The 27405-nt window shown below is 45.1% G+C and overlaps 1 protein-coding gene across 1 annotated transcript; it reads left to right on the top strand.

Moving 5' to 3' along the window:
* Nucleotides 1-27405, top strand: NLRC5 (NLR family CARD domain containing 5). The gene is given in 42 exon segments (XM_013129808.2): nucleotides 1-37; nucleotides 610-675; nucleotides 1913-2256; nucleotides 2259-2323; nucleotides 2325-2938; nucleotides 2941-2985; nucleotides 2988-3654; nucleotides 6048-6147; nucleotides 6926-7014; nucleotides 7595-7633; nucleotides 7635-7658; nucleotides 8665-8738; nucleotides 9151-9237; nucleotides 10260-10344; nucleotides 10488-10577; nucleotides 10699-10746; nucleotides 11211-11327; nucleotides 12806-12871; nucleotides 13261-13313; nucleotides 13316-13343; nucleotides 13416-13496; nucleotides 14115-14204; nucleotides 14543-14623; nucleotides 15179-15201; nucleotides 15204-15261; nucleotides 15643-15671; nucleotides 15674-15713; nucleotides 16683-16765; nucleotides 17459-17543; nucleotides 17629-17708; nucleotides 18402-18438; nucleotides 18440-18487; nucleotides 19846-19877; nucleotides 19880-19928; nucleotides 20762-20845; nucleotides 21905-21988; nucleotides 24086-24169; nucleotides 24261-24344; nucleotides 25244-25321; nucleotides 26145-26170; nucleotides 26173-26227; nucleotides 27324-27405. Coding segments are annotated over 42 exon segments (4131 nt in total).

Raw genomic sequence — 27405 nt, 5'->3', positions numbered from 1 at the left:
ATGTTTCTGATGTCTCTGCTGCCACTGGCTGAGAGGGGTAAGATTTGGCTATAAGCAGCTCTGTGAAACACAACATCATGTTCCAGTATTAGATAAATGTGGAACCCTGATCATGTGTCTCAGGGAAGATGAAGAACTTGCTTGATTTCTCTACAGAAAGACTCAAGTGGAGAGAATGGAGAGGTAGCAGTTCACACTGAGGCAGGTGAGATTGTTGTTATCCACTAGGAAAATCTGTATAAACAAACTGAAGTGTTGGAACGAATTGACTGGAGAGGTTCAGGGAGCTCCATTACTGAAGGCCTTCAAACCATCCCAGACCCTTTGGTCACTCCCAAGAACTGTAGCATATTTGGGGTGAGACTAGAGGATGGATTAGCCTCATAAGGACCAGCCCAAACTGACTTTCTGTAGCTAGATGCCCCTCTGCTTTTACTTCAGCATTTGCAAAAGCAGTTCTGTAAACTCAGCCTGAACTTGCTAATAGTTTCGTCTCTCTGATTTTGTCTCTCCAGCTGCCCAAATGCTTTGCTGGAGAGTTTTCCTCAGCTTTAATAGTATGCTATTCAAAATCCTCATTTGACATGTTTCTGACTTTTCAACTTTCAGGTTTTGCTCGATGTCACCATCACAGCAGCTCTATGCATGAGAAAGATGTGGAACAGCAGCAGCTTGGTATGTAGAAGTTCCAGCAGCAAAGCAGTGGTGTGCTTGCCTCTGAGGAATGACCTATTTAAATACCCAAAACCCCAGCCTCTCAGCTTGAGGGAAACTTTTGTTTAGTAGCTGCATAAACTCTTAATGCAGCAGGTTATAAGATACACAGACAATGGAACCTGGTGAATAACGAGAAGCATCCATTTCCTTTGCAGAGGTGTATTAAATCTAGTGAAGAAGAGTGGCACAGGCTAAGAACTCTGTTAGAAGCGTGGTATGCTGGTGAAGCATTCTGTTGTAGGTCATCCCTGTGTTTGATCTGTTTAAAGCCAAATCAGGAGTTATACTGGCAATTGGAAACCCACTAAAGGCTCCACCATTTCTCTAGCACATTTAAAACTTGTATGGTTTCTGCTCACTCTAAAACAGAGAACTGAATAGAGGAATGATGACAGATTTGAGCCAGAGTAATTCCAGGAAGGACTGGGTAGCCTGAGCAGACCTGCAGGCTGTCCTGCACCAGAGTCTATGTCCTTTACTTCATCAGTTGTCCTTCCTGCACCAGAGTCTATGTCCTTTACTTCATCAGTTGTCCTTCCACCCTTTTTCACCTCTGCTTTTAGCCTTGTGATGCCCATGCTCCAGTGTCTGATGTGGGAACGCAAGGAGCATGGCAAAGCTCCCAGCAGCTGGGCTGGAGCTGTTTTTTGATGGACAATTTGCATACAGGAAAGGCCTTGAGGTGCTCCCAGGATGCCAGATCTTGTCTGCTGACATGAGTAAGGATAGGGTTTTTCAGAAGATGCTGAGCACCCTTAATGATTGCCACTGTTCTCTCTTTAGCAAAGAGATGCTGATACCATCAGGGATCTCCAGTTCTCAAACCAAAAGCAGTGTCCCAAGGTGCTGGTAGGCTGACAAGTGTGGCACAAGGCCAGTGTGGGTGAACAGGGAGCTAATGAACAGGAGGCTATATGCATAACGTACAAACAGCTTAAAGACATAATAAGATTTAAGTTTTACAAAAAATTGTTTCATCTTTTCCCTTTATTTTGTTTTCCTTTGGCCCCTGTGTAAAAGTAAGAAAAAGTACAAGTTATTTTCATGTGTTCAAAATTTGTCATCTCTACCCAGCTGTGTGGAGCAGCCTCTGACCAAGACCATGTTTTCTCTGTCTATAAATGGTAGTATTTTGGATCTGTCACTGTTCAGAACTAACTTTTTCACCCACAAACTTGCTCTGTTTTCTTCACAGATGCATCTAAAAAGTACCTGCATCTTCTCATGGATTCTGTCCACCAGAGATATGGAAGCTGGAGAGCAGCAGGAGCAGCAGTGCAGGAACAAATGCAGCCACTGGCTGTCAACCTTGTCATTCAGCAGAGCAAAACCTCCTGCTTAAAAGAGAGAACAGAGAAATCCCAAGAGGATGTGGCAGGTGCTCATAAGCCAAAAGAAGGAGCTGTGGATACAGCTGTTAAAGTATCGGGTCTGTTTTGTAGTGTGGTCCCACCACGCACAACGAAGGTGATCTTTTTGTTTGGTAAACCAGGGACAGGCAGGACCATGCTAATGCACAGCAGCTGTCAGAAATGGTTGAAGGTGAAGGTGACCTACCTTAGTTTCTCTTCACGTTACTGTTTGAGTTTTGGTGGCTGAATTTATTAAAAATTGACTCTGAAAGCGCTTTTGTTTGCCCTGTTCCTTCAGACAGAAGACAGCCCTGATGCAGTGTTCCAGTACCTGCTGGAAAATACCTGCCATACACTGATCATCTTTGATGGGCTGGGTGAGTTTGCAGCTAACATGGACAGGCCAGGCTCTTCTGAGGGAAGGCCAACCCTTACTTCCTGTATGTTCATATATGAGTTCTTTGCAGACCTCTGTCATGGGAAGCTCCTGCCTGGGTGCACAGTGTTGATCACCAGCCGACCTATGAGACTACCTGACTTCTTAGTAACCACTGTAAATCTGCTAGCAGAAATGTGGGGATCTGACCATGAGAAGATTAAGGAATATGCTAGCCACTATTTTCATCATCATTCATTCAAAGAGCAAGCCATTGCTCACTTGAAGAACAACATTAAGCTCCTCAGCATGTGTCACATCCCTCCTCTGTGTTATGTTATGTGCAGCTGTTTGGAGTATTTGCTCCTTAAACATCAGACGAATGTGGAGCTTTCTTAGACTATGACACAGTTTTATATCAAAATGCTTCTCATCTTCATAAATAAACAGCAGGGAGAGCATGAAGGTGGTGAGGAGGTTAAGCTGCACTGCAACAAAAGGCCATTTTGGGTCTCTGTGATCTTGTAATGAAAGGCCTAGAAGAAAAAAGCTTATGTTTCATGCTGGAGAAATTCCAGAGCACATGAAGGAATTTGCTTCCTTACATGGATTGCTGACTGCTTTTGAGGTGAAGATGAGTGGCGCTTGCCCAGAGGTTGGCTATACCTTTGTGCATTTGAGTTTGCAAGAGATTTTTGTAGCATTGTGTCTCATGGTAAGTAAGAGGGTGGACAAGAACTACTTGAGGAAGAAGTTCTTTTTGAAGTCAAAATGGACTTTAAAGAACAAGGCAAAGACCAAGATAATGGCAAGTTTTCACATCTTTCTCTCAGGCCTGTTGTCAAAAGAACATAGGACATTTCTCATGCTGCTAGCTGAACAAGATGAAGCTTGGATGCAGGATAAGCAGGATGTAATCCTGCAGTTTCTCAAGAAACTGGCAGCCACTAATCTGAAAGGGCCTAAAGTCATCGAGCTCTGCCACTGCACTTTTGAAACACAAGACCTCAGAGTAGTCCAGCACATCGGGAGCCTGCTGAATTTCAAGTGCGAGTTCAAAAACTTTAGACTCATGCCCCTGAATAAGTTGGCTTTGCTTTTTGTCATGAACTTGGGCCAGGGTTTGAGTCGTTTGGATTTTACAGGATGTCTCATGGACATTGACTGTTTGGAAATTCTGGCCAGCTGTAAAAATGTAGAACACTTGAGGTAAACACAGTGAGTGCGAGGGGCTGGTTGGTGGGGAAAAAGGGTTGGAAAGGTGAGCCTTGATTTGTTTTAGAAGGGTGAGAAAGAAGGTGTGAGAAATGCTGATCTGAACAGCATAACTTCTATACTGAAGCAATTTACGAAATAAGAAATTTATGAGTGAGGGAAGGATGTTAAGGATATATATAAAAATAAAGATATTTTTGTATGCTTCTTTGTTTTGATTGAAACAATCAAACAATAGGGTAATTAGTGTAGTAGAAAAGAGAGAAAATGATGGGCATTTCTGAATGAACCCTGCAAGCAAATGAGAAAGTGTGAAATCACCATAAGCCAGATGAAGAAGAGGTGACAACAGCAATCTCAGGTGCTCTCTATTGGTGCTTTGCTTTAATGCTGGAAAGCCTTTTTAAGGAGGATCTCTTTGGATCCTGTAATGGAAAAGGTCTCATTTTGTATTTTTGTGACTGAATTCAGAGGAGTATGTGTAGAGTTTGCTAATGTGTAGAACATGGGGAGCAGCCAGGGGGAGAATTACTTTGCCCTGAAGAGAATATTGTCTGCTGTGAGGTGGAGGAGCAAAAGTGGAAATGAAAACTGCTATTCCTGACCAGCAATACTATTGTAAAAAGGACAGCACTGATTGTTCTTTGCCTCCATTAAGAAGAACTGGAATACCTTGCAGTTTGCTGTTAGCAAAGCTTTCTGATGGTACATCCTAACTGTAAGTTGCTCATGCAGGTACAGGGCAGAGCATGGGGCCCACAAGCAGCCTAGCAGATGACCAAGAATGGTTGGGTTGTTCCTTTCCATTAGGAGAATGAAACACAGGATTTTGGAGGATTCTTTCTTGGCTCATACACACTCTAGTCCATGCCTGCTTTTGTTTATGGTCTGCAGGATACCAGCACTCTGAGAACTGTCTCTTGGAAGGGTGGGCAAAGGGCAGTGGGACCCCAAGCATCACCTCAGGCGTGTTCCTAGTGACCATGGGCCATATACTTTATGCCACCAACCCTGTGCAGCATGTTCCTGATCCCCTCTGGCTTAGGGGAGGGTGATGGGGGCACTTGGGCAACAGGACCATAGGTGGGTTTCTCCTTTCAGGGCCCCCAAACATGCTGTTTGAGACGTGCAACCCAGGGTGCTGTGTACCAATGCATCCCATAATCAGTACATTCTGCAGCTGATTCAAAGGAGTGCTTGTGTGCCTGAAAGCTTCCCTGTTTGCTTGTTTTTTAAAACACCACCATTTTCTTCTATAAAAGAGTTACTTTCCCTGAACACCTTGTGTCTTGTATTTTGAACAACTCTTGCTACTCTGCTGCCCAAATTTCAAGTATCTGGCCTGAAATCAGTGCTCTCGTAACTCAGCAGCTCATCATATGGGAGCTGGGAAACACTCTCTGTTTGTAGGAGTTTGGTTTGCTCCTGTGTGACCCTTGTCTCCAGGGTTCTTACCTTTTTGGAATATGTGGTAGGGCTGACTCTTTGTCTGTGACAGCACTTATGCATGGTGTCACTGTACCAAAAGCCATAACCTGTCTCTTGAGGTATTTACAGTTGATGTGTAAGTTTGATGGCTTGGGGTTTTCTTTGCACTGATGTTTGAAAAGATAAAAATGCTGTATAAAAAGAGCCTGATACAATGTAGGGGTCCCGGAGCCTTCTCTTCTCCAGTCTGAACCAGCCCAGCTCTCTCAGCCTGTCTCCAGAGCAGAGCTGCTCCAGCCCTCACAGCATCTCCATGGCCTCCTCTGAACTCACTCCAACAGCTCCATGTCCCTCTTGTGTTGTTGCCCCAGAGCTGGACTCAGGACTGCAGTGGGGGAGTCATGAACCTCCAAAAGCCATCCAGCTCTGTTGAGAGAATGCAAGAGATCCATTTCACAACCTGCACACTGCAATAAGTGTTATCCCTATGTTTCCTTATTTTCCTCAATGTGAGGCCATCTGATTTCAGCTGTAAAGCTCTTTCTAGCCTGTCTGCCCTGGAAAACGCAGGAATAGCTGTTGCAAGGCAGTTCAGTCCAGACTATATCTTGAATCGAGTTTCTCTATCTCACTGATTTGAATTGGGATCTGGAGATCTTTGTCACCCAGTGTTTTTTGCCTTCCTTTCTTCCAGGAGGACAATAAACACTCATTTGATTTCTTGTTTTCTACTTCCACTTAGATTTTCTAAAGTAAGATGGTTTTGGGGCTAAAGAATGAATCATGTCCTTGTCTGAAGTTGCTTCATGGGCAGTGATAGGCAGGGAATATTGATATGGGACAGAAGAGCAGTCCAGGCAAAAAACAAAAAAGAAAAAAAACAGTCCAGGAAAGGGAAAGCAAGCAGATTTTGAGGGCTTTGTTGCTTTATACTGTTCAAAATAGCCCACACTAACTAGAATATACCTCAGTTTGTCAGGTAGCAAGCTTGGAGATGAAGGCTGTAGTTGTCTGCTGGAAAGCCTGCCTTGGATATCAGTTTCAAAGCAGCTGGAGTAAGTATATCTTTTCTTGTGCCTGGCAAGGACCAGGGATGCTGAGGAAGAATCCAGGAGGCAAAGGCCTCACCCAGACTACCACTCTAGCAGCTCTGAGCAATATGAAGGAAAGGTGAGATTCAGCCAATAAGACTGGGACTGTTTGTGAATTTATCACTTGCTCAGAGCATCATGCACAGAAACTCATCTAAGTGCATCTGAAGTGTCCATTTGTGAAACCACTTCCTGAGGAGTAGCAGTCGTGTGTGTTTTCCACCATGCCACATCTGATAGGAAATAGGTTCAAGAATGAAGCACACCAATGACTACTTCCACTAGGACAGTCCTGTGTGATCTCAGAGATCATCGAATTATGGAATCCCGGACTGGTTTGAAGGGTGGGAAGGAACCACAAAGCTCATCCTGTTCCAACCAGCTGCCACAGGCAGGGACACCTTCCACTAGACCAGGTTGCTCCAAACCCCATCCCCTGGGGGCTGCCCCATCCCACACTTCCAGGGATGGGGCAGCCACAGCTTCTCTGGGTAACCTGTGCCAGGGCCTCAGCACCCTCACAGGAAAGAACTTCTGCCTAAGATCTCATCTCAATCCCTCCTCTGTCCCTACAGACCCCTGTCCAAAGCCCTTCTCCAGTTTTCTTGTGCCCCTTTTAGGCACTGGAGCTGCTCTAAGGTCTTCCAGAGACTTCTGTTCTCCAGGCTGAGTAAGTCCAGCTCTCTGAGCCTGTCTCCAGAGAAGAGGTGCTCCAGACAACTAATTGTCTGTTTTGTCTTTCTTAGTCTCAGTCAAACCTCCTCTCTCTTAATGGCATTTGCAGTCTATTGAAGTCAGTAAGTACATGCCAGAGGATGACGGAAGTACACATCAGGTATGTAAGTCTTGAATCATTCCTGGGGTTAATCCCAATATACAAGTCTGAGGGTTATGTTCTAAGGTTTTTGTTTAGTTACCCCGAAAGTGGGGTAGGTGAGGATCATGTCCAGACATGATTACTAACACTGGCACTTGGTAATACACTGCTGTGAGCTGATTTTGTCTGAGCCATTAACCAGCATTTGGGAAGCTACAGTACTATGTGTCCTTTCATGTGTGGTGGGCAGTTACAGACTCGTCTTTTCTCTGCCCTGAGAAGTTCTGGAGAGAGGATCTCAGAAGGATATTGGAACCAGTGACATCTCCTGGAGTCGAGCCTTACATTATCTTATTACTTTCACTTTGAAATCTTCAGAAGTTCAAGTGTAACCATTTTGTCTGCACTTTCTCTAATGGTTCAGAGAAAGTGGGGCACCTGATATTACATAGTGTGATCCAACCAGCACTTAAAACTAAAGGAGGTTATTTTTTGATTGCTTGGGGAGTACTTTAAATGATTGCAGAGAAAAAAAAAATCCAACAAGAATTCCAGTAAGTAACTAAAATGTGACATTGATCTACGCTCTCCTTCACAGCCTTTGTCATGAGACTGCAGTCCTGAGGTTTACAGGAGACAGAGTTTTCTTCCCTTCCTCCTAGGTAAGAGTGTGTGTGCACAAATGGTATTTTCTCAGTATCTTAGTTCTTACATTCCATTTAGGTACCAAGGTTAACACTTTACCTCACAGCAGCTCCTTTTCCCCCTCCATCTGAATCTAGATGTAGTACTTTCTCCTAGTTTCCTTAGCCACTTTGAAATTTGTCTCTGCCTTCTGTAGTGTTAATGTTTCATGTCTCTAGGGGACATTTCAATCCACAGCATCCTTAATTGTGCTCTCTGGTAATAGTGAAGAGCAAAAACCCAAGTGAACCTCACACCTCCAGGTCAAATTGCAAAAAAAAATTCACAGATCCCTGCGCTCTTAAAACCCTCTAGTTCACTATACTCTTCATTCTGGATCACAGTACTCCTAAATTAAAGTAAATCTGGAATTTTATTTCCCCCCCTCAGAAAATTACTGTCAAAACAGCTCAACCCAAATGTTTTGACTGAGAAATGGTTTCCTGTGGCTCCTGGAGCCATAGGTTCACTTATTTATGTCCTTGTTTTCCATGTACTGAGCCCACTGTAAAATAACATTTCTCACAGTACACAGTTCCTCCCTGTTCCTCCAGGGAGGAACAGCAGGGCTATCATGGGATGCAACCCAGTTGTGGCTGTGCTTGAAAGAGAGTGACTGCCTGACACACATGATCTCCTCCTCTAAGGTACCAGGTGACGTTTCAAACTGAGATATTTCAGGATTTGGATGTTCCATTTATTTGTGAATAGCCAAGCTTTGGCTCAGGAATGGACTCTTTCCATAAAACATACTTAGGCAAAAGCTGAATTCTCCTGAATTCTCCAAACTGTAGGTTAGATGAGAAATCTGTTTTTCTGCCTTCTGCCCAGTTGCCTGCATGCTCAGCTATTCACTTAATCACTAAGGAGTAGCTTGCTATTGGCAAGATATGGATGTGGGCTAGAGCCAAGGCAGCCCTAGGGACTGCCGAATTGCTGAAGTGTTTAAAGTGTTTACTCTTGTCTGGGTTTGTGCTCGCTTAGGGAAGAGGCTGTGTGCTTCACTAATGACCAACAATACGGAGAGGAAAACCAGACTCCTACTACCCCACAAAAAAATAAGGTACCATGGCAGATTTTCCTTGTACTTCATGCATGTCTTGTCTCTGGATCCTATAGCTGACATAACCTGCACCTTCAGATTTGAATGATGAAGCACAAAAGAGCTGGTAAAGGCTCATTCAGTCACTCATTTGTCACTGTGTTCCTATTTCCACCTTCTAGCACTAGAAGCTCTGTCGTTAGCATCTGTGTTTGTCCACAGGTGTTAAAATAGACTGTGGGTTGTATATCTTGGTCACAGAACTGGCATGGTGACTGTGCAGTTACCAGATCAGCTCCCATGATGTTGCCTTTTCAAGAGGATTCTTTATTTTGCTGTCTCCTCCTTTATCCTCTGCTTATCTGAAGGAGTGAAGTTAACCATCTTGTTTGCAATCCTGCAGACCTCGACTGTTGATTTCTTTCCTCCTAGACTGACAGACAGTCATTCTCAAGCCAGCAACCTAGAGAAGCTGTGTGCAGTCCTGAAGGAATGTAGCAGCATCTCTGAGCTGGAGTGAGTTCTTCTTAACTGTTATGGTCCTTATCTGCAGCTCTTTGGGATACTGAGAAAATGCCACTTGTTTGTTCTGCAGTGTTGTATGAAGATGTGGTAGAGACGTAACCTCATGAAGGGCATAGACCTGGGTTAATATCCTTTGCCAAGAAGACATACAGTTCTAATGCCGTTTTAGGGCAAAGGTTGCAGGACATAAATTTAGAAAGGGGCTGCCTGATCACTTAGCCTGACTTCAGGTACTACAAAAGCTGGGAAATGTTGTGTCATTTTTGCCTTTGGGCCATTTGAGGGCAAAGCTGCAGAAACTGAGGAATCCCACCCAAACCAAGGGTGGGAATCTGTGTTTTTGCTGGTGATCCCATGTATGGTGTGCAGGGACCTTCAGCACCAAAACTTTTTTCTGTTTGTGCTGTGCTAACACCAAGAGATGGGCAGATGCAGCCCTGATGGAAGGGCTAGCCAGCACACCCCCTACATCTAGATTTTGAGGACAAAAGAAGGACCATCACAAGCATGTAGTCTGTGCACCACCATCTGAGAGCTAGCTATTCCCTTAGGCCTGGCAGCCTGTGGAAGAGATTTTTAGCCTTTGCTCTTTTTAAGCAATTGTGTCCCTTGATCTTACATGGGCTGTAGCTTGTTGCCGTCCTTAGGCTCCATTATCATAGCCTAGTAGCCTTCTCCAGGACTAACCCAGGGCTCTGTCTACATCAGTCGCTTCTCAGAGCTGTGGACTTCTGGTCCCTGGTAACCGCATTAAAAAGGACTCCTCAGTCCAGAGGGGTCACTTGGTGGACATGAGAAAAGAATGAGCCCTGAGCTAGGTTTTTGGCTGTCCTCTGTTGTTTATTTCTGGTCCTTAGTTTTCCTGTAGGCTTTACTTGTCAGTGGAGAGGGGCAGTACATATGTTGGTTTGATTAGGGTGCCCGTGCTCTGTTTCCAGAGCTTTTGTTGTTGAGAACTGATTGTTCCTATTCTTGTTTTCTATGAAAATTAGATGTCTTTCTTTACATCCTAACCTTTTAAATTATTATCTGGGAGATGCAGGACTGCTGCAGTTGTTTCAGTCCCTCCCGAATTTGAAAAGGTTAAGTTCTCTCAAGTGAGTAGCTCCTGTTTCTCTTTATTCATGGATGGGTTTTGTGGGGGTATTGGTTGTGGCAGCACACTTGGGAAGGGGCTGGGTGATGCAGTGTAAATTCCTGATATCTTAGCTTGCAGCAGCTGATTTCATCTGTCCTGTAGACTTAATGGTAACCATATCTCCCTGAATTCTGTGTTTTTCTTAGCTCGGTCTTTATTTACATTGGAAGACATTAAAACAATGGACCTCAGGTATGATCAGGAGTACTTTTCCTATTTTTTGCTATTTAAAGCCTCAAGCTGTGGCATTTGAGGAGTGATAGAGGAACATGTCTTCAAACTCCATCCTAATTATGTTCTTTTCTGATTACAGCTTAGGACACAGCCAGGTGTTTTACATAGCCTTTTGGGACAGAATGAAGTAAAACTATACCCACTCTATCTAATCCTTTTGAACTCCTAATGAAATCTTAAATAGATTATAATGTGAGTCCCCAGGGTGTGACAATTGAAGAGCCATTTTGCTCCAAGCTCCATTCAGGGTGGTGGAAGCAGGGTGAGCTGTTTCATGGCTGAACAGCTTGAAAGTATGAGTAGACAGATGTACAAAACTGCTGATCAGGGCTGCAGCCATCTCCCTCCTGGGTCAGGGCAGAGCAAATGCCCAAGGAGCTGAGTGGATGCAGAATGCTCTGGAGACTAGGAAAGGGATGATAATGCCCTTGTGATGATGTGAGCTTAATTCTGGCAGGTGATGGGAAAAGGCAGATGAGTGTGAGGCCACTGCCAGCACCTCACCCTCTTCCCCAGCTGCGGTATGGGGAGTCAGCTCCATGGGGGCAATAACATTAGCATAACTCAGGGAATAAACCATTCTTTCCCTAGTGTCACAAGTACCAGCAGATGGAGAAGTGATTTCCTCATGCATCCCAAGCATGAAGCAGAAGGGCAGTGCTTTTGGAATGGCCAGCCCCCAAAACACTCCTTTTGTCACCAAGGAGTGTAAGGAGAGGTGGCTGGAGGAGTCTGTATTTGTAGTGTAATGTGTGAAACAGACCCATTTCTTCAGCTCTCTCCTCAGAGAGCTGTCTTGTGGTCTGCCAGTCTTGATGGGGCTTTACTGTGTTTTTATCCCTTCATGACTGATTCCCCATGCGACACCACTGGAAAAAGTGCCCCTTTAATATATCTCTCTTCCATCCTCTCCCCTGCTGAAAATGCTCAGGGAGGCCAGACCCCAGAGTAACACTGTTTACAAGGGAAGGTGTCTTCGCTGGTGTAATTTGGCAAAGCTTTCAAGAGATTGGGCCAGCTGACATTTTTAGCGTAAGAATAGACACATAACCACCAGAATGGTTATATGAGGTGTTTTATTGCAGCACTGGGAAACCAGGGGCACTCGCCCAAATCTGGCTTCGACCTCGTCTCATTGCGTCCGGAATTTATACATCAAAAATTTCGCAATTAATGCATGTTCAACCTAAATTTCTTCCTTGACTAATACATAATGCATCAGGGATTGCTTCATCAGTCTATTACGGCATCAGCCTCTTCTGTGCTTGCGCAGCCGCCCTCTGGTGGTCGTCCTGATGAAGTAAGGAGTCTTCCTTAGATGAAGTAAGAAGTCTTCCTCTCTTTGTCCTTTTCACCTTTCCGTTCTTTGGACAGACCCCAACCATTATGTGGATGCCAGCATTCTCTTGTTTTAACTTGTCTGCCTCTGGCCAATCTGCATGTTCTGCTTGGATAAGGTTTTACAATACTTTCTTAAATCCACCCATGCACCATTCTTCATACATGACTGTGTTAATTTCTACTGCTGGGACTACCACTGTGATGTTTAGTTATAGATTAACTAAAGTACAGAACAGCAAAATTACAACTAAGGCACAGAATGGCAAAGTTACACCTAAGGTACAGAACAGCAAAGTTACAACTTGTTAATATATAAAGGCCTTCTATTGATTTACAAACTTTCAAATATAAGTATTTTTAACATAAAATTTCACCCTTTTCTAACAAGCCTGGGCCATGCTGTGGAACTGCCCTTAGCAGCGCTTATGTTCATGTAGATCAGTTGGATTGTTGCAAACAGAATTTAACCAGGGTCAGCTCCATTCATCCCTGCAGGTAAATGTGGGTGCTAAATCTTCTGGCTGGGATGTTTTAAAGCAGATCACTCTCCTGGTTTAGCTCTTCCCAATATGTGTTAGAGAGTGCAGGGACACGAGGAGGCAGACAAAAGCAGGGCAGATCAGGATTGCTTCTCCAGCCACTAGTGCTGCCTTACACCAATTTAGCATTAGCAAAACCTCATTTTTCTGGGCTGGTTTATTGCAGGGAGAGGTGAGTTGGGTCAGGTACCCTGTCACTGCTGCACTGTGTTGCTTTGGGCAGTTTGATGTATTGTTAAATTCTGACCATTGGGAAAACAATAATTTTCCCTCCAAATCTTACACTCACATGTCTTCTCTGTGCAGTTTATGCTCCAAAGCAATGTTACTCATCAAGTTGACAAGCAGAGATGACCCTAGAAAGATTTTGAGGTAATGGTACACATTTTTTGTGTAATTTCTTTAACAAAAGTGGTGTCCTTTTTCTAGGGACAAGGCAGACAAAACCTCTTGTAGCCGTTAGCTCCTGTCGCGGTGATATTTTACATCACAGAGAATCCCACATCCTTTTCTCTTCCTGCTTCCCCACTGACTCTCACTTCACATGACAGGATGCTACGAGAAGCTGCACCATTAGCATACATATATGTTGTATTAGAACATCTTGACAGATGCTTTTGAAATGCTGCCACAATCTTTTTTGGAAGTCCTGCAAGGTATTTTGTTCTCTGTGGGGAAAGGTTGTAATGCCCTAGATTTCTGAGTCAGAAAGTCTGAACTGTTTTAAGGAACTCAGACTATTTTCCTTCATATAGTTTCAGACTCACAGGGTGCAAATTTCAACCAAAACACTTGGAAAAGTTGTGCTTGCTCATTGAAAATGCACTAGTCTGACAGGGTACGAGTTAATGACTGCTTGAATCCATTTGGGTGGGCTCCTTTGTAAGCTGCTCATTACAATGACCTTTGTTTCTAGATCCTCATATAACAATATGATGGTCTAGGCTGCAGAAAGACTTTTGCATTCTCTGAGAAAAAATCTGAGTCCTCTGAAAATCATATACTATGTCACTGTGCTGTTTGAGACACTGATATGAAGCATCTGATCATCTAAGATCTTTCATAAAAACCAAAAATGAAATGTGCTTCTTCCAAAGATAGGTAGCACTGGCCTGAGAAAACCCCAGGAGTGACAGGGTATTTTGGCTTTATCTCCTTCATTCCTACTAAGCACCATGTAAAGCTGTAGCCATAAACTGTGCTGTCTTTGTAGACCCCCTACCTGCCTCACAAAGTAGCTTGCTAATTCTGGTGAGCACATTCCTACTGTGTCCTCAACAGAAGTCTCATCAGAGCATCCCACAGTTCACCTGGGTAACAAATTCTTCACTTCTCCCAGAATGTGTTGCATTAGAACACAACAGCCAGGCTCCCTCTCATTGCTGTGAGAGGTGTGCAGGCAGGAGGGAACTTGGTGTTTGTGTCGTCCTCTGCAGGGAAGCTCAGCTGCTTCTCTTCCCAGTTTGCATCCTGTTTCCTGTGTAGTCATTACTCAGATGAACAAAGCTCTGGGCTCTGTTACTCTGTGTGTAACAGAGTACTAAGCACTCAGCTGACAGAGACAGAGATGGATCCATGCATGTGACTAAAGCAGAGCTGCCTGTATTCTGCTTTGCAGCATGGAAGAACCTTGGGTACATAAATAAAGTGTCATGAACCTTATTTACCTGGCTGTCCAGACCTGTGGAAACATTACTGAGATCATGTAAGTAACAATAAAGTTCTGCTGTCTTCCAGATACTTTCTTTTAGCCTGATATTTTTCAGGAAAAGGGATTGAAGTGCTTAGAAGGTTTGTGGTTGCACGCATTAGGGGGTTTAACGGAAAGGACACCATGTTCCTGGAAACCCGTTGGAGAAAAGGTGCCTAGGCTAGGCTGGCTCTAGTACTAGTTTGACCACTGCATACCTCTTCAGAGGTGGGTGGTTAGCATTTGTGCACTGCATAGTCCTGTCACATCCAGTCCTCGTGATTTTTCTTATGGAGTTTACCTTCTGTCAAGATTTCAAAGCTTATCATGCCCTCTAATCTCTGCCTTTCCAGAATATGTAAAAATAAATACCTCTTCCAATTAGGTATAAGGTTCCCACTCTACCTGGGGAAGGTGGAATCAGACGTTAGCAGGTGAGAAAGTGACTATCAATATTTTCTGCTTGTTCTGAAACTTGCCAAGAGATGAAAAATACCGTCAAGAGTGTCTGACTCTCTGGTCTCTATGGGCTCAGTCTCAGAGGGCCTCTGTGCCATACATGTGGAAGAAACCTTATTCATGTGCCTGTGTCTTTGGGACCACCCTCCTTCAGGCCCTTCCTGGACCTATACAAAGGTAAACAAATCTGCTTGCCTTTGTTGCAGGACCAGGAGCACTCAGGAGACACGAGCACTCTGAAGACTCCTAAGACATGCTGGCTTCTGTGTGAATGTGTAGAGAAGAGAATACCATTAGTGTCTTTTTCATTTTGTGTAGCTGAAGAAGGCAGCAGCTACCTTCTTGTGCAGTTGGGGAAGGGCTGTATTTCTCTGCACTGGACTGTGGTGTAGATGGGACATAGCAGGAGAGGCCAGGCTGGGCATCTGCAAAGCTCTACGCTCTTTGTAATCCTGGCCCTAAGGGGGCAGCAGATAATGCTGTGAGTGTCTGCTGCTCATCATTGACAGTTGTGTGTGCGTATCCTGCAGGTTGAATCTGTGAAAACCAGAAATCAGCATGCTGACTTTGACCAAAGGGTTCATGAAAACTGTGCTCAGCTTCAGGAACTGAGGTGAGCTGCCAGGCACTGGAAAAGACGTTTTGGGGAAGGGAGTAGCTTGTGCCTGTGTGTGAAGGAGAGCACACAGCAGGGCAGGGGACAGGCCAGTGCAAGGTCCCAGTCCCTGCCCTCTGGTTTCCCTATGTAGTGTTTGGATGGAAAATAAAAAAAACTTAGTGGCTTCCTGAGGTATCCTTTAGAGGCATCTAAATCTTTCCCCTGTGCCCAGGTAACCTATACTCTCTTATCATGGCTGGGAGTACCCATGGGACTTCGTGAAATATCAGTGTTGTGACAATTCTGCAGTGTCCCAGCATCAGTGTGCTTTATCTGTGGGGTTAGTACAGGCCTGTCATCCTCTGTGGACAGTCCAGATCTGTTCTGTTCTTGCAGATGGTCTCATGTTGAGCTTCACAATGTTGAAGAACTGTTAGGATTTTGCTACGTCTTCCAGAGCTGAAGAAGTTGGGTGTGTCCATGCTTGGTCCTCTTCCACATCTTTATCATTTACACAACCCACACTGATCCTCTCTGAAACACTTTTTGTTAGGAATATGGCCATCAGCTCTGTGATCTCTCATGGGCCCTGTCTAAGTTGCAAACTCAGCAGCTCTCTGCAGTTCATACCAAAGGTGGTTACAGGGGCCCCATGTACATGTCTTGAGTTTTTTTTCCTCTCCCCTTTTTTGAAATGAAAGCAATTTGAGATTGAGACTGTAGCTCTTTTTCTGCATTGCAAACAAGTTTATATCACCCTGCTTGTGGAAGAGCTTTTTCTGCTATAAATTACAGAATGGTTTGGGTTGGATGGGACCTTAAAGCTCATCCAGTTCCAAGCCCCTGCCATGGGCAGGGACACCTTCCACTAGACCAGGTTGCTTCAAGCCACATCCAACCTGGCCTTGAACACTGCCAGGGATGGGGCAGCCACAGCTTCTCTGGGCAACCTGTGCCAGGGCCTCAGCACCCTCACAGGAAAGAATTTCTTCCTTGTATCTAGCTTGAACTTCCCCTGTTAAGTTTGAACCCATTGCCCTTTGTCCTATCACTACAGTTCCTGATGAAGTGTTTCTGCCTGGCATCCTTGTAGGCCCTTTCAGATACTGGAAGCTGCTCTGAGGTGTCCGTGCAGCCAGTCAGTCCATTTCACAGCCCTCTTCAACTGCCTGTGTGAAAGAGGCAGGCTCATAAAGAGCACCTCTGCCCAGTGAAATGCTGGTGTTGTTTGGCTGAGGCAGAGACTTTGCTGTTCAGTACACGTACATCAAGTGAACATGTCTTAACTACTTAGTCTTTGTAGTCCTGTACACAGGAGGTGTGGAAAATTCTCCAAATGTACTGCTCCCTGATATCTGTGCTGGCTGTGGTTTGTGTTAGGGCATCTTGCCTGTCAGTGGAGAAACTGATCTTATTTGATCCTTACTGTTTTGCAGACTGACATCTATCAGTATTATGCCAGCTGGAATGGATTACTTGATCTCGGGCTTGCAGAACTGCCAGGCCATTGAAGAGCTCAAGTGTTTTTTCCCAGGCTGTCCAGTGCCTGACAGGTCTTTCTAGAAGCTTTAGTTAAACTGCACCCTCTCTTCTGCCTGCACCATATACAGATGTCATTTTCCTAGTGGCTGGGGGACTTCAGATATGGAAGAAGCAACAATTACTTTTTATTTGCAAGAACGATGAGTGAGCAAGACAGAGATCAGAAGTCTGTGGCAGGGAATGTCCAGTGAAGAAATTATGCAGTTATTGGTAGTGGTTTTTGCATGATCTTGTCCCAGCTGGGGACAAAATTGCTGTATTTCCTGCACAGCAATCCCAGAGACAGCGTTTCGTTCCTGGAGGATGATCTGCTGCCCTGCATTCAGAGGAGGCTTTTCCAGGCACCTGCACGGAAAGCACCCTTCTGTTATGAAGTGTCACTGGACAATGTGTGGTGGTGTCACTAGAGGTTTGCCATCTTGTGGTCACAGCAGCAACTTGCTCCATGAGGGGCTGCGTTCTTGCTCCAGAGGTTTGGGATTCTCTTGGTGTTCCGTCAGAATACAAACACATCCAGTATAATTGCATTAGAGAACAAAAGTGAAAACTATTCACAGGAACTAGAATACATCCTCACTTCTCCTCAGCTCTTATCCTGCTCTCCTCTGCTCTGTGTGCTTGCACGACTGCCCATGGGTAGTTAGCTGTTGCTGTGTTACTTCATCTTTTGGCTCGGGCCACATGAAACTTGGCAGTGCTGCTGTTCCTAAGGTTGTGCTGGGGCTTTGTGAAATGCCATCTCTGAAGAGGCTTATGTAAGTATGTGATTGCATACTTACAATTATGTGATACTGAATAGCAGGAGCTTAATGCCTATTTTCCTGTGAATGTTCTTTCCAGCTTGAACCACAACAGTATTGGTAATGATGGCTGCTGCATACTCACAGAACCCTTGATGAATAGGCACTACATGGAGGGAATTCAAGTAAATTTCTCCGTTCTTGCAGTCCTTCATCAGCAGAGAGGTGACCACTAGTGCCAGCATTTGGAGAGACCCAGATGTGCTTATACACAATGTTGTAACAAAAGCAGGGAGGCTACAAAACACTCATGTATGAGGTAGCTTGTACCACAGGAAATCAGAGCTTAACATTCATAAGAGGAGAATTTGGTCTATCCCCACTCTGGTGCAGTCATGTAGAAAATAGTTTAAGCAGGCTCTGGATTTAAATCGTCTCTGGATTTCCTGGGATGCAGAACATTGCCAAAGGCTCTCTCCTGGGAGAACATCAGATCCAGCATTCTCATGCTCTGAAAAGATGTGAATCTAGAGCCAGCCCCAAGCTTGTTCTGCTGTTTCTCCTCCTGCTCTAGTCAGATGCTGTCCATTCTCCATTGCAGTAGTTTGGAAAGTAATAACCTTCTGTTCCCTGTCTTGGTATTCTGGCTGAAGTAATTTCACACCCCTTAACAGATCTGGTGACTTTGATTGTTCTTTGCAGTTTCTTAATGCCTCGTTAACAGCTACTAGTCTTTAATGAAATAGTTGAGACAAGCAGCTCTTTTGATTCTGCTGCCAAGGTCAGAGGTGTCATCCAGCAGATGGGACATCTTAAGTAAGATCTCATACTCTGCCTGGTTGTTAGCATTTCCCCTTATAATACAACCTTTCTTCTCTTTAAGCCACAACAAGATTGGAGATCCAGGCCTGAGAACTAGCTGCTGTCCTGCTGGAAATGCAAAACTTGAAGAGAATCAAGTGAGTCCATTTGTTTTGTTTGCAGTGGTTTTGGTTATGGCCACAGACAGTGGGGAAGCCTGTGTGGGAAGCCTTGTGCTGGCTTCATTTATACAATGTTGACCTTCCAGCGTTTCAGTGTAATTGAAGACATTACACAAAATCACAGAATCCCGGACTGATTTGCATTGGAAGGGACCTTAAAGCTCATCCAGTTCCAGGCCTCTGCCACAGGCAAGGACACCTTCCACTAGACCAGGTTGCTTCAAGCCACATCCAACCTGGCCTTGAACACTGCCAGGGATGGAGCAGCCACAGCTTCTCTGGGCAACCTGTGCCAGGGCCTCAGCACCCTCACAGGGAAGAACTTCTGCCTAAGAGCTCATCTCAGTCTCCCCTCTGTCAGGTTAAAGCCATTCCCCCTTGTCCTGTTCCTACAGGCCCTTGTGCAAAGCCTCTCTCCAGGTTTCTTGTAGACCCTTTAAGGACTGGAGCTGCTCCAAGGTCTCCTGGAGACTTCTCCAGGCTGAACAAGCCCGGCTCTCTCAGGCTGTCTCCAGAGCAGAGCTGCTCCAGCCCTTGGAGCATCTTCAATGGGAAGTGTTCCCCCTCATGCCCTCCCCATGTACAGCAAGGATGGGCAACGACTTTGTCTGCCATTGCAGAGGCTCTCTGGGAGTGACAGTTATGACCATGTCCTGGAGCAGTCACCCACGGAGATGTGGTAGGCATTTGCCAGCCTTCACTAGCTGTTTGCACAGAGATTTCTGGCTCTGTTGTGTCCTGGAAAGTAAATCTGCAAGCCTGTGGGAAACTGTATAAGTCTCATATTCACACAGCAGTTTCCTCAGGCTCTGTTGGGTTCCCAGTGTGGTTGTCCCATTGTTCCTACACTTCTTGCTTTTACCAGTGGAAGTAGAGGTGAAACTGGGAGTTTATCAAAGTGAGAAGACAATCTCTAAACAAGGTTCACTCTCAGAGACATGGATTCAAATTGTCACTCCTCCATGGGAGTGGAAATTAGAGCACCCAGGCTGCTTGTTAAGGCTCAGCTCTGGGCTATTTGTTATAATCTTTTGCAATTAAAAAACTGGCGATGACTTGAACAAGAAAAGGAAATTCACAGTTCTGTCTGGGAAAGGGAAAACTACTCCTTCCTCCAGTACCTGCAGGGGCAGGAGTGATGAGCACTAGGCAAAGAAACACTATAAATCCCCAGGCTCTTTTCCAGAAACTAAGTCTCTGGACACACCACTGCAGCCCTGTTTAGTCCATGATTGACCCTAGCCTCCTATTATGCCCAGCAAATAGTGAAATACTTTCAGTTGGTACATTCTGGTTCTTGTTCAGTCACTGAGAGTCTTTTATGCTTATTTTAGCGTTTCAGGGAACATTCCTAGCTCTGCTGGGGGGTGAAGCTTATGGAAGCTCTTACCTATTGCAAAAGCATGGAGGAGTTACTGTGAGTGTGTCATTTCCAGTGTCCCCTCAGGAAGCTGGGCAAAAATCAGGGCATAGAAACCAAATCTGATATGACTCCAGTAAAGCTCAAATCACTTTTACCTGTGGTTCTTAGGAGAGCAGGGTAAAAACTCATAGCAACATAGGATAAGTATGTGGTGCTGGGTGTGGAAGGTTTGGGATTGGTTGTTCACTCTGAGATTCCCAAGAACTGTACATGAGTGGGGAAGAGCTGAATATGGGGCTTAATGGGCAGTGGCACAGGCATATCGGCTGAACAGTGCTTGTGTTGCTTAATAAATCAGCATTAATCCATATAGCTGCAGAAATGGAGGGAAGGTGACAGACAGAATCTTTCCTCAGCCAGAAGTTTTATCAGTCATTCCATTCTAGACCAGTCCATAGAACATATATACCCTCCCATACTAAATAAACCAAATAAAAAAGGAACAAATGGAGAAAAGTTGCAGTTAAAATGGTGGACCTCTTCATCACACCTTCCAATTACATTGTACTGGACTAGGGCACATATTAAAAACTGCAATTTCAGTTGAATTCTAGCTCAGGACAACTCAAAGGGAAATCATTGTGCTCCTGAGGAGTGCAAGGCCGTTTTACTTCCCTGTTTAACTTCTGCTGCAGGATTACAAAACCTAGTTGCTCTTTCCCCCTGCCCTCATTGTGCTTTGAATCATGGACATTAGCTCCTTTCAGCATAATCCCATGTACTTGTAGGTGAGGAATGGGGGTCACAGATCCCTGTGGGTGACACACAGGTGAGGAATGAGGCTCTGTAGTTCACTGCCAGTGACATTTAATTTCTGCTTCTTTTAGGCTATCTTGGAATGTTTTTGGAAGCAGAACAGCAGTGAAACTTACCTGCTGTCTGTCTCACATGACCAGCCTGAAGGTCCTGCAGTAAGTGTTGACCTCTGCCTCAGGGAAGTTGATTATCCTGGGAATACGTGAGATGGTTGAAAGAAGGCATTGGAAAAGGCATAGACTGCAGTGATGCACTGGTCTCTTGTTTAGACATTATTTTCAGCATATGAGGATTGTGAAACCCTCTACAATTACTCAGAAGCCTCAAGTCACATCAACTATTGTGTAATCTCTTACAGCGTTAACTTTAGATATGAATCAGGTATTCTATATGCAGTAAAATAACTCTTCTGATGGGTTATTTGAGCTTCTGATGCCTCGGGCTGTCCTTTTGTTCTGGTGTAGTGTAAGCATAAATAGGAGTACGTTTTTTGTGGTTCTCACTGCTTTGTGCAGGCCTCTCTGACTCATTTTTAACCCTGAATTCAGTATTATATTTTAAAAGCTTTTATGGAGTCTTCCCAAGGCTTTAACATACAAGACTTTCTCATACTCTTTTACAGTAGGAAAGCAAGAAATTTGGGATCTAGAAGAGCTCAACGGGCTTAGTTAGCCTAGTGGTGTGTCTTGCAGCATGCATCTAAGGTATCATCAAAAGATAACCTAGAAAAGGAATCCCGGTGGTGAGAGACTTTAGTCCTCTGGGTAGGTTCTTGAATTAACTGGAAAGATGTTATAAAGTCTTCAGACATGAGATTTTCCATCTGCTTTTTGTTCTTTGGGCTGTTCCCCACTCATCCCAAACTGCCCCCATGTGCACAGAGGTGGGGACAGACTCCTTGTGGTAATATGCAGCTATGGCTTTTGCAGTAACTGGCTGACTGTGTTCCTGCCCTGTGAGCACGGCCAAACCCATGAACTTCCATGTCCTTAGGGCTGAGGGTTACAGACAACAACTGGCTGTCCACATTGCTGGCCCCTGCTGCTGCCTCCCTGTTTTCCAGGCCCCTTCATTAAGATTAACCCACAGGGATTCCAGGTTATTACCAGCTGGTTCAAAAGAAGTTGCAATTACCTTCTTGGCAAATTAAGTATGGGCTTTTGTTACAGCTTTATTCTAAAATAATCCTCCAATGCTTATGTTTCTTTTGTTAGCTTGCAGAACAATAACATTGGGCCAGTGGGAGGCATGGAGCTGGCCAGAGCCTTGGTGGCATGTGGGCTGCTGGAAGAGATGAGGTAGGACATGGTGGATACCTACCATCCCATCACTTGGGATGATGTCAAATGGATGGATCATATCACTCTGTGAGTGAGAATTACTCCAGCTCACAGGCCTGAGGCTGTCACATGGTCTTCGTCCATGATCAGGGTGACAGTCTCACCATCTCTCCTAGACACTTCACATAGGATGAGAGGAGACACTGAAGGTCACTGCAGTGCCCTACCTGCAGGGCAGCTTGGATTGCTTCAGATGTTAAAACTTGTCTGCCTGTGCTGGCTTTCTCTGGCCACATGCTACATGCCTTTGAACTACTGTATGCAGTGACCTAGGGAGAGATAAAACTTCTAAATATGAAACTGGAGAATGGTGGTGATGTGAATTAACTCTTCCTGCTGCATCTGTGATGCCACTGTCCTTTGTTAATGTGTTTATTGTTAAATAAAAAGTTGAATTAGGGTGTTGGTAACTTAGATGTGAAGTATGTTAGAATAGGAGAGGTATTGCCATGGTTTGTGTCTGCTGGTAGATGAGGACAGAGCAGCACACCCTGGTGAAGGCTGTGAGGCAGTTACAGCTGTCCCCTGTGTCTTTTGTTTGAACCATGTCTTCTTTGCATTTTCACTTACTGTCATCTCTTCTCAAGTCATAACAGTCGTAACTCCAGTATAGAATCACAGAATCATAGAATAGTTAGGGTTAGAAAAGACCTTAAGATCATCCAGTTCCAACCTCCCTGCCATGGGCAGGAACACCTCACGCTAAACCATGTCACCCAAGGCTCTGTCCAACCTGGCCTTGAACACTGCCAGGAATGGAGCATTCACAACTTCCCTGGGCAACCCATTCCAGTGCCTCACTATCCTTACAGTAAAAAAACTTCTTCCTTATATCCAATCTAAACTTCCCATGTTTAAGTCTTAACTCATTACCCCTTGTCCTATCACTACAGTCCCTAGTGAAGAGTCCCTTCCCAGCATCCTTAACTTCTTATTTCCAGTTTCACATGCAATACATGATGTGCCACAGGTCTGCCTGTTATAGCCAGTATGCATAACCCCACATTACTGTGTGCAAGCAATTCACAGCTGAATGGATTTATTTTGTGGACACACGTGTTATTTGTGACAGCAAGTCTGTAATTCCCATTTTACCAAGCAGGGAATAGAGCTTGCATTGCCATGTGCCAGTCTGGCTTGCCCCTGCTCTCTCGAGTCTTCACTTAGTCTGGGTTTTAGTTGATGTCTTGGTTTCACAAGCAAAGATTTGAGAAGGGCTTTAACCATGCTTACTACAAGCACGATGACCAAGGGTGAGTGGGATATGCAAATCTGGTTGATAAGTGTGCTTAGGCAATCAGGGATTGCCCGACCAGGACTGTCATCTCCAGAGAAATCTCGAGCTAGTCATGAGCTGGTCTGCCTGCATGCAAGGTTGGATCTGCAGCTTCCCATGCATCTTGTCACCTACCAATTCGACCCTCACCTGTCCATACCAACAAGTGAGAGCAAGCCCTTCCAGCCTGCGCAGGGGAGTTTTTAGGTGAGGCGTAGCATGCACAGAACTGGCCCCATCCTTTACACCTGAGGTTTAACTGCCAGGGCCTAGTGAGCTGGGACAGTGACAACAAAGTCCATGGATCGTAGGTTTTGTAAGAGTGTCCTTCTCTTAGATGGAAGACCATACAAGGCTAGACAAGCTGCATCAGCCTGGGTTTAAAGATAGGAGTTTTCCTTCTCCTATGAGGAAGGCTTGTCTTCACTGACAAAGATTCAGGAAGGGCTTTAATCCAGACATTCTGAGCAAGACGGTCATTTCCTGGGTAGATCTCAACTGTCTAGGCGGGATTCTGACTTAGAGGTGTTCAGTCATAAGCCCGCAGATGGTAGTGTTGCGCCAGTGGCTCCTCAGCCACGTGCACACACCAGGGCTCTGACCCTGTGGTTCCTCTTGTACTGAGCAGGATTACTATTGCAACAGCACATCATCAGTAGTGTAAAACTAACCTGTCTTGCTGACTTTCTGATTCACATAGTTTTATTTTGTGGTGGCTTTTCTCTGACTATACCTGATTTTTTTGTGGCCTCTCAAAGCTTTTCCATTAATCTTAACAGTTTATCAGAAAATGACCTTGGGGAAGGAAGTATCTATGCCCTGTTCGAGGGGCTGCCATGTTTTGAACACCTCCAAAAGACTGAGTACCAGGGCAGAGAATGGCTGGTTTGGTTGTATTCCCCACTGGTTCTGACACCACCACATTGTGCTCTTTTTCTCTCCCCACTCCTTCAGCTTGAAACTCTGTGGAATCATTGACAGTGCTTCAAAATCACTTTCTTATGGCTTCCAACAATGCCCTTCCATGGAGGAGATAATGGGAGTGTGAGGATGTGTGGAGACAGAGTTCTCAGAGGAGAATGGATATTTGGTACATGAACTCTGAATAACCCCGAAAGATACAGCAAGGCCATGAGAGGCCTGAGGAAGCTTAAGCAAGCAAGATAAGAAGAAGCTGGAATTCACTGAGTGATGAGAACTGTGGACTGTTGGCAAGCATTCCAGGTCAAGTTCTCACACCTGTGCTTAAGCAATTATATGTTAGTCCCTAAGGGTCTTCAAGACAAGTATCCAATCATAATATGCCAAATTGCTGTAGGTGTGTGTAAGCAATAGTCTATAAGGAGTTAATGCTTTGCAATAAACAGCTTTTGGTCTGATCATATTGATCTCTGACTGAGTCCACTCTGCTGCAGGAATGGGTAGGGGGAGACCCTGCAACACAGAGGTCACTCTTGTTTTAATGTCTGCATCTATTTTCAACTGCAGTACACTTCTGATCCTTCGAAATACTTATTGATAACTACCACTAAATAGTTTTCAGTGATAAATTTACTAGTCATTTACTAATTGACATAATTCACTGCTACAAATGTCCTGGTATAACTAGCAACTTATTGGAGTTGCCCTGGGGTAGAGGTCTGTGCTCAGCAGTCATTTCCATCTTTTTCATCTCATTCCCTGAGCCTGCAGGACTCTGGAGATAACCACAGTCCTCAGGCTCTGTGGTAACACTCCCTAATGTCTTACTATACGTGGAAATGCATGATGAAACTGAGGAAACTCCTCAAAATTAAGCTTGTAGAGCCGGGCAATGTTTACCTGCCATGATATGAGGGTGATAAGCTCTTGTAAACAGGCTAATCTGTGAGGAGTACACTGCTGCTGTTCCCTTGAGTTTTACTACTGACTCACAGTTGGGATTTCTTGTGTCTTACACTGTCATGGAACGCCTTTGGAGATGGAAGAGCCCAAGAGTTGGCCAGTGCTCTTGCAGGGATGGAAAAGCTGAAACTGTTAGTGAGTGCAGCCCTGAGAGCAACATCAGGAAGACTTGTTTTTTTGTTGTTAAGCCTTCAATCACAGGACTTCCAAAAAGACAGTGTACATTGAGAAAACAGGCAGACAGGCTTCTTGCCTGCTTCTTCTTGCTTAGCCTGCTCCATGGCCAGCCTTGCTTGGGTGATACATAGGCATTGAAGTAGCCCTTGTTTTCTTTAAGGGGCTTGCAGCATAGGTGTCTGAGCAGAAGCTAGTCTGTGAAGGCCTCCTATTAGAACTGGGGAAGTGTCCTGGGTTTAGCAGTAGCAGTCAGTTTTTCTCCTTCTTAGTAGCTGGTGCAGCACTGTGTTTTGACTTTCAGCCTGGATACAGAGCTGATAACACCGACATTTTTAGTTGTTGCTAAGTAATGTTTAGTCTGACCAAGGACTCTGTGAGTCTCATGCTCTGCCAAGGAGGAGGAGAAGAGGGGAGAAAGCAGACAGGACACCTGACGCAAGCTAGCCAAAGGGGTATTCCATACCATAGCATGTCAGGCCCAGGATGTAACAGAGAGTTACCCGGAAGGGGGAGTGCTCTGGGGGTTGGAGAATATCAGTGCTTCTGCTTACAAGCCCTCTTGCTAAGCGGTGGGTCACAGGGGCTAGTGCAGACACACTTCTTGCATAAATAGGGCTGTGGCATTACAGATGAGGCTGATGTAAGTTGTATGGCATTGCTGCGCTTATGCATAAGTGTAGCTCTTCTGCGACAGGAGAAGCAGCCAGGGATTATTAAGATATTTTCCACTCTTGATTTGGTTTTGGATTTTAGAACTGTCTTTTGTTTTAAAAACAGTCTGGAGAAAAATCACATTGGTGTCTGTAGGCCACAAAGCTCACAGAAGAACTTGTCAAATGCCCAGAAATTCAGTTCATAAAGTGAGCAGTTCTCATGGAGCTCTGTGGCTAGGTATTGGCTCAGCAAGCGGAAGTTGGGACAGTCTTGGGACAGTTGTGACCCATGCCAGCCTGCTGCCCTGGGTCAGCTGGCATAGAACAGGGTGTTGCAGTGGACACAGACACAAGCCAAGTAAGCTGAGTGTTTTCTAGACCAGATCCACCTCTATGGAAAGCTGGGGGAAAGGGATTGAAAAGCTTATTGGCTTGAAATGACCAAAAGTGAAGACCCAGTTGTGTAACATCCCTATCAGGAAGTTGTATTTTTTCCATTTTCTTTATCTCATTACATCCAGTTTCACTTCTGAGATATATTCCTGCTCTGTCACACTCTGTTCTGGGATCTGCACTTGGATGCCTGATTTTCCCACTCTTTGTCATTGCATCTCCAAGGTCTGTATATCAAACTCCACTAGAAACGTCCTGTAGGAGAGACCCCACTCATTCATCCTTCACTCATTTGAAGTCATTCTTCTGAGAGTGCCTCTGAGAACTTTCTGGTTACACAGGTCCCACAGCCAAGTGTCTGCTCCTGCCTGAGCTGTCTCTGCCCCAGAACTGGCTCTGTCTTCCCCAGTAGTGAGAGTAATCCAAGAGCCAGAGGAATGTTTCTGGTCCCAGCTGGCGCTTGGGGCTCCTGTGTGCTTGCTCATCTTGATGGACACAGCACAGCATGCAGTCCATTTGACTCCTCAGGGCACTCTGCTTCACAGGGTGGAGGTCCACTATGGGCAGCTTTGGGCTAGACTCCACCAGATGAGGCAGATGAAGACGCATGGCTCACATCAATCAGGTTGCTTGTGTGTAACTCAGTTCTTCCTTCGCTTTCTGAGATCCTAGTGGTCTGAGGACTTTTCAAAACCTTATGTCTCTCTCCCAAGCTAGGTGAGTCCATCTTAGTGGGCAGGCAGCTGCTGAGTTGCTGCTGTGTCACTGGGATATGACCATACCTCAATCCTGTCTCACTGTCAGGCCTGCTTTGACGAAGTCCCAACGCTGCCTCTTCCACTGGCTTCAGCATGCTACCTCCTTGCCCACGATGCTTAGTCCTGCAGTAACACGTTTGCTGTTGTTGTAGGCTGTGGGACAATCCAGTGCCCAGAGGCCTGGCTGAGAATTCGACAAGCCAAGACCCAAGACTGTGTTTCTCCTTCTACTAG

Source organism: Melopsittacus undulatus, chromosome Z, assembly GCF_012275295.1.
Source record: "Melopsittacus undulatus isolate bMelUnd1 chromosome Z, bMelUnd1.mat.Z, whole genome shotgun sequence".
Lineage (NCBI taxonomy): Eukaryota > Metazoa > Chordata > Aves > Psittaciformes > Psittaculidae > Melopsittacus > Melopsittacus undulatus.
This window is presented reverse-complemented; position numbering and strand designations above follow the sequence as displayed.